The sequence below is a fragment of the Atta cephalotes genome, assembly GCF_000143395.1.
Source record: "Atta cephalotes unplaced genomic scaffold scaffold00023, whole genome shotgun sequence".
Taxonomy (NCBI): domain Eukaryota; kingdom Metazoa; phylum Arthropoda; class Insecta; order Hymenoptera; family Formicidae; genus Atta; species Atta cephalotes.
In genome coordinates this window covers 1,393,130-1,404,294 of record NW_012130087.1, presented here as the reverse complement: position 1 = coordinate 1,404,294, position 11,165 = coordinate 1,393,130, and the positions used below count along the sequence as shown (strand labels likewise).

At 37.4% G+C, this 11,165-nt stretch overlaps 1 protein-coding gene across 1 annotated transcript in view; it reads right to left on the bottom strand.

Moving 5' to 3' along the window:
* LOC105619992 (protein pangolin, isoforms A/H/I/S-like) overlaps positions 1-7,564 on the bottom strand; it is a 46,867-nt gene extending 39,303 nt beyond the window's left edge. The window contains exons 1-2 of the mRNA XM_012201503.1: positions 7,415-7,564; positions 7,202-7,280 (exon numbers count right to left, since the gene is read on the bottom strand). Coding sequence (XP_012056893.1) covers positions 7,202-7,280; positions 7,415-7,564 — 229 coding nt within the window. The remainder of the gene's footprint in view (positions 1-7,201; positions 7,281-7,414) is intronic.
* Positions 7,565-11,165: the final 3,601 nt, after the last annotated feature.

Here is an 11,165-nt window from a genome sequence, read left to right as displayed (position 1 = left end):
TCCTCCTCCCTCCCTCCTCTCTCTCTCTCTCTCTCTCTCTCTCTCTCTCTCTCTCTCTCTTCACGATTTCGCGCTCGGCCGTCGGGGTTATTCGTTTCGTTTCGTTTTTCGTTTCTGAAGATAAGCCTATGGTGTGCTCGAGGCGATCTAGGCGCCCGACCGCCTACACGCGAACTCGTCAATTACTTCGCACAACGAGACACATCGTTTCTAACTCTCTCCTCTACCTCTCTACTACTGTCTCGCTTCTTTTTTCTCTCTCGATCTTCGAAGCACACCACGATGCATTGCGCATCGTATATCCGCAAAGTCCGAGGTGCAATCTGAATGCGCGGAGGCGGTTTCCGAGCAGCGACAAAGTATGTGTATCGAAAGGCGCGCTTTCGCGAGTGCCCACGTACATACATACCATCGGAAGAAATCGCGTGCAAACGTAGATACCATACGTATGTTATACCGACAACAGTGGGCGAACAGTGTGCTGCGAGTTCATTTCATATTTTATATTAAATATTACATAGAAGATAATTAAATTTGATTACTCAAAAATGAACGAGAAAAAAATAATAATTACTCTCTGTAAATACTCCATTTCATATTTTATATAAATATTATAGAAGATAATTAAATTTGATTACTCAAAAATGACCGAGAAAAAAATAATAATACTCTCTGTAAATACTTTGTAGAAAGAAATAAATCACATATTAGAATAATTTTATAAAAATTTACAATTAAAATAGGTATAAGAGACTTTTGCATATAGAAAAAAAATTAATGTATTATACACAAGTAACAATTATTTGTTTCAAGTATTTAAAATGTTTATATATGTCTGTAAATCTATCATAAGTTCATCACAAGCATTAAAATTCAAAATATGTCTGAATCCTAGTAAGTTTAATACTTTAATCAAAATTATTAAATTAAAACAAATTCAATTTTATAATATGCTTATATAAAATTAGTTTTTCGATAAATATTCTTAAAAAAAAAAAAATAAATAAATTTTTCATTTTTAATTCGTAATAAGTACATTAAAAAAATTTTAGTTGGAAATAAACCAGAAGATTTTGATCATATCAGTCACAATTTTGATTATCCCAATTAAAATTATAATTGATTTTCAACCAGAAAATTCTAAAATTTTTAATCAGTTTTTAATCAGAATTCTAATTAGGCAGATTCTTTTTTCAGTATACAATTTAAGATTATCATCAAGGAAACATTATTAAAAATAAAATAAAATAAATAATCTTTATGATTATTTTACTTAAAAGAAAGAAAATTAATTGAATTACTTTTCTTAGTATTTAAAAAAAAAAAAAATTCTGTATGTGCTCTCGCTAGAATCGTATTTCGCGATATCAGCACAGTTAACTTTGCAATAACAAATAAATGAAACACGAAGAAAGTTTCAGAATATTTTGATCGTACAAGTTCGAACTATCGCACGAATCGTGATGTACGTTTAAATACCTATATGTACATCGTAACACGTTTACACTCACTTGCGAAGTCAAACTTGTAAAAGCTCTAATAGTCGTCCGTATAGATATATACAAGATTTTATTTTGTACACATTTTGTGTCTCACACATACATCGATTTTAATTCCAACCGACACGTAAATCATCAATTTCTGTAGAAAACAATATTTTGTAGGTAGTTAAGAAAAACCGTTTATAATTATTTTACTCCAAGTGATAAGAATTTGCAATAATTATATATTATATATAATAATTACACATACATGTAAAATATATCGAACGGTTTTAATAGAGTAGCACTTTAATTAAATGTAACGAGAAGATTGTAAAGTCATATTTATCCTCCCTATAGATTTAGGTAGATTTTTCTTCTTTTCGATGGATAATTAACGTATGGCATACAGTGCTAAGCTAACAATGAAATGAATATTAACGAAATACTTGTATGATATGTTAATGATAATAACATTATGTTAATAATAATGATAATATTAATTAAGCACTCGCATTAAAACATACATATTTTGTGTATGTGTCTCTGATATTTTTTCAGCATCGACAGATACTGTAGGTAATAGTTTTACATAATCAAAAAAATATATCAAGTCGCGCGCAACAAAAATTCCAATATAAAAAAATGTAAATTCTTCTATGCACAAGTTTGTTTCTATTTTGCATTTTGTTTTCAATTGCAAGCAGATAAAAAAAATAAAAAACAAGTTTCAATATGAGCACCATGTATATTATCTTTCCATTTCACCATTGATTCGCATGTATGTACAATATATCAACGGAGGAGTGATGTTTGGTTAAAAGTGACGTCAGAATGTGACGTGTTACATACAATCTCGACTTTCTCGGCATATCTGAATAACTAGTTTTCATGCGGACAAGCGACAAAAAAAAAACACGTGAAGCGGCTCTACTGAAGTCGGCCGATGCCAAGATTAATTCCGCTTGAGCCTCGCGCGCGGCCTTCCTTGAAGAGCCATAATTAACCACTTAAGCGATTACAACGGATCCCGACGTAACGTTTTACACGTTTTCTGTGACGGTGAGTGCAACGAATCCTTTCCTCTCTTTCTCCTTAATATTCACGCGTAGTCCCGTACGCGTAGTATAAATACACATACATAAAACAAATGTTCCGTGGCGCGACAACAAAATTTAATCAATAGAAACTATAATAGAATAGTTTTCGAGTGCAATGGATTTGAACTTAACCTAGGTCGGTTAATCTGAAGGAACCATGACCTCATCCAATCGGAAAACAAAGTAGAGCATGTGACATTGTTAATTCAAGTTACGTTCGAACTCACTGTACTCAAAAATACTTGGTATTCAGCCATAAGCTGAATTTTATATTAAATTTTTATACAATACCGTCTTGAGATGTCATGAACCAATCAGAGAGCCGCATTAGCATCTTAAGACATTACTTAAGACGGTCTTAAAATAAGAACAGAATATGAATACTTATAAGTTTCTATTGGGCAACGTATATAACATGCGATTACGAATTCTATTCATAATTTATATATATTTCGAGAAATATAATTAACAGGTGACAACGACAGAAAAATCAAATTCGCGATTATAAAGAATGATTTACGGAAATTTTTCGTACGGCTATGTATTACATAAGCGATAAAGCGCGAGGTATTTTTAAGAGTCGAAACCTCTCAGAATAATCACGCTCTTCAGATAATACCGTAATCGTGTCTGTAACATCTCGAATACAAGATGCGGCAGGAGACGTACGGCCACGTTAACTCATTAAAATGTTTTGGCAACAGCATGACAGCATGCACGGTAGCGTGACATCGATTTGTCAGTGACAAAGAGAAAGAAGTGGTCACGGGAACGGAAGGCACGCACTTCATTGTATACGTTACTGAAACGCCAAGGCGATTTGTTCCGAACGAATCTGTCGCTTGTAAATTCTTCTTTTTCTATCATTGATAAAATGAAGTAGACGCGACTTTTGAACTTTTAGAAGAATGAGAAGACATTGAAGCAAAACATAAAAAAACTGCAAAATTTTTTTTGTAAAGTATAAAAAGGATAGCAATTTGAGAAAATGATCCCGAGTTCCTCGAAAAACTGGTCTAATATTCTATGGTGTTACAAAAAATGACCATTAACCCTCCGCTTACATCGTGATCTTTTAGGAACAGTCAAAGTTTCCTTCTGTATTTTACTATATAAAAAAAACCAATATAATAACTGAATTTAAAAACGTTTAGAATACAAAGTACAGATGTAGAATAATAACAAAATATTGCCGATTTTTCATAACTGATTTAGTAGGAAAAATTTGATGTTGGCATGAAGACCGTGACGACTAGCAAAAAAAAATGTTAAAAAACAGCGATGTAGACGGAGGGTTGATAATTACAACCATATTTTACTTTAAATGCTAATTCTAATTTTTTTAATTTCTAGCAATCGCAGAAAATAATTTTAACATAACTGGTTAAAAACATCCTCAGATTTTTAATGACTTCGTTAATTCCAGAGATCTGTAAATAATATTGAGAAACAAGGTTTAAAGAATGACGAGAAACATAACAATTCATAGCCTTGATGATTTTTTTTCAAAAGTATCATGGGAGGATACACGTTGCGCGTTTGAGTTTACTGCATTGTTTACATTAGTTGAATTTTTTTTCGAGACGTTTAGCGATGTTATCGCTCCCGTTTCACGGCCGCTATTCATCTTTATACAAGGATTGCATCGATCTGCGATTAGTATTATTAAGTTTCTATTCTTCGAAAAATCGTTTCTAAAGAATTCCAAGTTAATTATAGCCTGATATATGCATTCCAATATGTATATAAATATTTAATATCCAGACAATGAAACAATAAAAATAAGATCAAGATAAATAGAAATTTTTGTCGTATATGCTGCATAAATTTGATATGTGTACTCCACGAATTGCATTGCAAATTTACGTTTGTAACTAAAAAGTAACTATAATATATATGTTTATGATTGGTTTTCCGTATAAAAGTAACATACTATTATATTGCATACAAAAAAATAGATTTAAACGTGTAATGTAAACCGGTATTTATAGTCTGTTCTTATTTTAAAACCGTCTTAAGTAATATCTTAAGATGTTAATGCGACTGTCTGGTATTCGTAATCCGTTCTTATTTTAAGACTATCTTAAAGTGCTAATACTTAAGTACTTTATAATTGATTCGTGACACCTTAAGACTGTACTTATGACAATCTTAAATATAAAAATCAACTATGAATACCGATCTTAGTATCATTTTTACACAGAAAACTAATCATACACATATATTGTAGTCACTTTTTACACACTTGGATTTATAGAAATCTAATGGTCAAAACTGAAAGACAGTAACTAAGTATTTATTTTAAGTATCAAAAGCACTGCTGTTCAGTACCTTTAGTACTTCAAATAATTAATTACTGTTTTTTAGTAATAAATTGGCTAGCATTAAATGTTTGTAAGAGGGATGTGATTTCATGAATTACTACTCAAACTTGTCTAATACGTCTCTATATAATCATTGCTCGCGCAACAATCGGCTGTGTTTAGGCGATGACCTTTAAAAGAAGGAAAGAGAACGCGATTCGAGACGGCTTACAAAGTAGCTTTTATTGACGTTGTGCCAATAAGAGCAACATGGCATATCTCTTTTTCTCTCTCTCTCTCTCTCACTTTCTCTCATGCGTAGAATTGTCTAAGTGTCGTTGTCAACGCCTCCGGGGTTCGCGATTATTGCGACGGGTGAGTGTGGGCAATAAGGCCACCGTCGCTGCGCCAACGACAACGGCGACGACGGAGAAGAACCTTTCGAACGGTGACGACGTGCAACGTAATGCGGCGTAATGGCGAGGAAATTAATAGGAGCGCCGTGGCTAGTGGACAGCCATACGCTGGGAATCCGAGTCACATATTTTCCCTAGCCGACACAGAGCGCGCACACAGACGCGATTATCATCGGACCGTGAAAGCGGCTACGAGAGTAGGCACTTATCGTGCCGCGATCGATTTCAAATGACGTTAATCTAAGCGTGCGAGGCAGCGCAAGATACCTGGTGTGGCGTTATGACGCGATATCGAGCTAAGCCCGGACGCGGATACCATTAGGAAACGTCGCACCGTTGATACTTTATTATTTCATTCCTTCGCAATCAATTGCTGCCAACTCTGATATTCTCACGTCGCAAACATCCACTTACGGGCTATGGTATAAATATTATGCGATAAGCCGTAAGAAATGGACCGATCATAATCGGTTGTTCTCCTCACATTCAACTCTGATTCGTCAATTTCTTACGATTTAAAACTTACTGCCATAAAGGACATGGTACACTAAAAAAAACTTGAGCAGTAAGGAAATCAACATGTTGGATTTATTACTGCTTATACATTATGGCTTTACAGTGATCTCTACTGTGATTGGTTAATTCACTTACTATTTACGTTTTACTATTCAAGTATTTTTGTGTGCCCTATTACCCTCATTGTAGATGGCCCTTAAAATCATTCTACAATTGCGTAAGCGTAGTTCTAAGTGGTTGTAACAATACACGGCGTCGTCTACAATACACGGAGCAAGTAAGAAATAAGAGTAAGAAATTAACCAATCACACTCGATTATTCTTCTCACATTCGACTGTGATTAGTCAATTTCTTACTCTTCTTACTTCGTGAGAATTGAACAATCACAATCGAATATTCTTCTCATACTCGACCGATGATTAATTCTTACAACTACAACCGCTTACGCAATTATAGAATAGACTTTAACAAGGAATTACTTTCAACTCTACGTTTTTTTTGATTGATGTGGATGATCGATGTATAGTTTTAAGTTGGATTACATTTCTACACGACGCGTCGATTATTTACAGATATTTAGAGAGAAATAGGAGTCTTTTAAAAAAAAAAAAAGTAAACTTGACGTTTTGTAATATGATACGTTGTAAAATTAAAATTACATTATGCCTCGTACACGGGCGCTCTTACGCATTATTTCCGTTTAAATAGACTTCCAGCCAGCTGTTTACCACGACGCAACGGAATGATGTATCGATCCCGTTGACTTGGTAGGAATATAGGGAAGGCTAACGAATAATTAAACTCACGCGACGAAATTGGCGTCGATATGATTCCCGCCGTCGTTCGCGAAATATCGAGGGTTAACTCTTCGTGACGAAAGCAAATTATCATCACTTTTTTCACGCACGGATCATAAATAGGCGGAAAATACAGAAAACCAGGAAGTAGAGTTACCGTGATAAGAACGGAGCAGAGAACATCAGAGAGTTGTCACAAATTCTTCATCCTAAAATTTCATAATTTTATCATTGCTTTCAATCGTGTTTCGAAATTTTTGTATATTTTCATCCTGATTGATGGAAATATTTCGTCAAATATTTCGTTGAGGGAATAATTCAACATAGAAATGTAAATTACTATTGATGTTGACACTTTGCATTTAATTATCAAATTGGTAAGATTCCAAAGATTCCATAGAAGATAGATGTGCGATTAAACTTCTTTGGAGCCAAGAATTTTAGTTTTCCAGAAAATTTTGCAAATTTTCTCGGACTTTTCTCGGATTTCGAGTTTTTATGATAACCCCGAACATGTGACTCTCGTAAAAGGCCTAAACAAATAAATCCCGGAAAGTCCGAAAGAAAAAAAAAAATAAGAGACTCACCGAAAACGGGACTGAGGTCGGATCTCGCCGACGTTTTTCCCGTCGTCGCGTAGGTCCCTCCGGCGAGCGTGCCCTTTTCCTGCAACACACATGCACGCACTTAATGCCTGCGTCCTTGCGACTACTGGGATATTTGGAAGGAAACGTATATATCGCGAAACACGAAACACAATAATGGAGAAGAAAGAAAATGTATGACGAAATGATCCGCACCTCAGACTCAGTAAGATCAATGAGATCGCTCTTGTCCTCGGTAAGGTTCTCCGAGGACCTCTTCTCCTCCTCGCCCTCATCCTTGAAGACCTTGACCTCGTCTTCGCTGCCGAGATCGTCGCCGCCGCCGCTGCTGCTCACGTGCGGCATTATTGCGGGCACGCGAGCGACGGCCACCGTCTTCCCTGTCTTCTCTCGTATTCCTTTACTTGCCAATCGACTCCGTGTTTCTCCGTCGGCGGGTGGTCAGATGCGACAAGTTCACAGCGAGGAGATTGAAAAAGTCGGAACGTTGTCCGTCGTCGTCGGCAATGATTTCGAACGGCGGCCGACGGCGCGATTCGTTGGCACTAGAATTTAGAAATGAGATTCACCGATCGCGACCGCGGGAATTCAACAGAATCACTGTTCACATTCGATTCGGGGTCTCATTAACGCGCATCCGGACGAAAGGAATCGTTGCCGCGCACGAATCGGATGATCGGAGAAAACTTGATAGCACACAGAAAGAACTGTTCACCGTCATTGGTCGCGCGCTGACAGTTGAACGACGAGGTTAGGCCGCACCACTTGACTCGCAAGACAAAGAGCCGGATTTCTTCGCGGCGTATCGCGATCTCCGTCGGCCCTGCCAGACCGAACTCACCGAACTCACCGAACTCGGCGTGGCGGCAGTCAAAACGACAACCGCGCGGCGTCTACTTGAGTCAGATGAGAACACTTAGCGCGACGGAGACGACGTAACGCGCAACGTCTCGCCGATACAACGACGGCGACGAGACGAGACGGCCGGGCGCGCCTCTCGCGAGTTGATCCCCGCGCTTCGTCGCGCGACACACGGCCGCGCTTTTCGCGCGCGAGTTTAATTTCCGGTCGGCGCGGCGTTGCGTTGTTGGTTGTCGGAGATAGATAGAGATAGAGAGAAAGAGAGATACGCGTGGGAAGGTCGCCGCTACCGCAGGAGTAGGAGGAGGGCGTGAAGATCGCGGCGTAGGATGATCAAGAGAGAAAGAGAGAAGCGTTAAAGAAGGAAGATGCGACGAACAGAGAGGTAGGTGGTGTATACTGTATTACTGTATACTGTATGAGAAGGCAGGCAGGCAGGCAGGCAGGCAGGCAGGCAAGCAAGCAGGCAGGCAGGCCGTGACGTATTAATGCGCAGAGTGGAGCGCGTTGTTCCTTCTCTCCACTCGGCACTCGCGATCTCGCTCTCCCCGCACTCGATTCTCTCTCTTTTTGACGTTAGCTGCGGGTGGACCTCTCAGTGCGCGCACCGCGAGCCCGGCTTGCACGTAGCATATTTGCACAAAGACGGCGGCCACGATGTTTCCGCGAGCGCACGATACTGTGATTCCGTCAACGGGCCCGTACGATCGACACGACGATGCGCGACTAATGTGGCACCACGACGACAACTACGGCACTGTCGTTGTTCTTGTAATTGTTGCTCTTGCTCTTGTTGTTGCGAACGGTGCACGCGCCGAGCAGTCATCGTGCCCGTGCGTGTAAAAGCAAAATGTTCGAGAGGATTGCGTGCGTGTCCGGTGTTGTTCCCGCCGTATATCTGTTATCTCTCGACCCGACTCCGAATATATCTCGATACGGCCTACTTGAATGCTCGGTGCCGACTGTCGGCGACGGTGAGCTCGGGCGGGCGGCTCTCCCACGCGACGACCAATCACGACGCCGGATTCACAGCGGCGGTTTCCCTCGCCGACGCGCCACCTCGCTCCCCCGCGATGCCGCGCTCAGCCAGTCATGGCAGGCAAGCACAGGCAAGGCGGCGAACCGACTCGACCCGACGGACTACGATCTCGCCCGAACATCACTTCGGCGCCGTCTCCGTCTCCGCCGTCCTGTCGCCGCCACCGCCGCCGCCACCACCACCACCACTACTACCACCATCCACCATCACTACCACCACGAATGTGTCCATGTTGCCGTTGTCATCTTCCTTTCGTATCTCTAGGTAGTTTCATTTTATGAAGAAATCGCACTTTTAATCGCGAATGATGTCCTATTTCTTGACGAATTATCCAGGTTATCGTGTACGTACTCGACTAAGGTGAGAAAATCCAAACAATTTTTTCTTATTTTTTTTGTCAAGCTTTACTTGCAAGATTCGCGCGCGCGCACGTTTGTCACCACACTGGTCGTGCTCATAAAGCAGCAAAATAACCAACTGGTTATTACACTTATCGCGTTCGCCAGGCTAGTTGTTTTTTTTTCCACGGTAGATGTGAATTTTTTTTTCTTATTTTGTAATATGTTATTGAATTGAGAAATTTATCGAGTAATATATTCATTGATTGTAAAATAAAAATGGCGAGATCGTTATGAATTTATTATCCAACACGAGCACGCGAACATGCTTCTGTGCGAAGCTATTAGGACAGGTGCATACCATGATTTCTTCAGCCACGGAAGAACGTAGATATTTATGATAATTTATGTCCGCTACCGCTCGTCGTAATCAATTTCAGCATTTAATTAATATATTGTCGAAAAGATACCTAAAGCTGATGTTTCATGTGTACGACAAGGCTTTTTAAGTCTGTTGATTGGTTGTAGAACAGAGACATTCTCAGATCTTTCTGTTCTGCAGCCAAACAACAGGCTTGAAATCTTTGTCATACACGAAATATTAGATTATGAATGTTACTGATTGTCAATGTAAGTGCGCGCGTTGTGAAAATTATATATCTATGCGACTCGGGTCTTTGATGATGAATTACTTTCAATATTTTAAATATTATGTTAATTTTCACAAATGCGCATGACTTAACTAATAAAAAGAAATCTTTAGCACATTGAAAGGTTTTTGCCACGCGATTGTCCGACCGCATGCATAGAAAATATGCATAGAAATATACAATATACTATACGCAAGTATATAATAATTAATAAATTAAAGTATATAATAATTAATTCTTTCAAGTATTTAAAAAGTTCATAATATCCGCAAATCTATCATAACATCTATCCACCACAAGTATCAAATTTGTTTAAAATATATTCTGAAAAACTTAGTGAATTTAATTCTTTTAAGATTATTAAATTAATACAAGTTTGGTTTGCTTATCATATAAAATAATTTTTTCGATTATAATTTTATATTATTCTTTAAAAGAAAATTAATTCTTGTTTTGAATACATGATAATGAATTTTTCTAAAATTTGTTGTATAAATGAGTATATTTTAAGATTATTATGAAGAATGTATTCTTTGTTACTATCTAAAATTCTACTAATCTATCTACTATTGTAACTATTATCTAAAAAAAAGAAAGTAAATGGAGTAATCATTTTTCTTAACAATAGAATGATATTTTTCTAAATATATCGTTATTTTTTACTAAAACGATAATTACATTTGACATTATATCGTGTCAATTTGACATTATGTAATGTCAAATATAATCATTGTTTTATTGTAAAATAACGATATGATTGACTAGGAACAGTGGCGACTCACACATTAAGTTAAATTTGACACTATAGATTTAACAGTATATGTGAATGATACTTCCAATAGTTAAAAGTGACTCATTACGATCTACAAATGGATTATTTTTGTTAATAATAATGATTATTAATTGAGTGATTGAGTCTGAAAAAAGAACTCAAAAACGTAATACGTATATATATATATATATATATATATATATATATATATATATATATATATATATATATATATATATTATTTNTTATNTATATATAATAATATATTATATATNTNTNTATATAT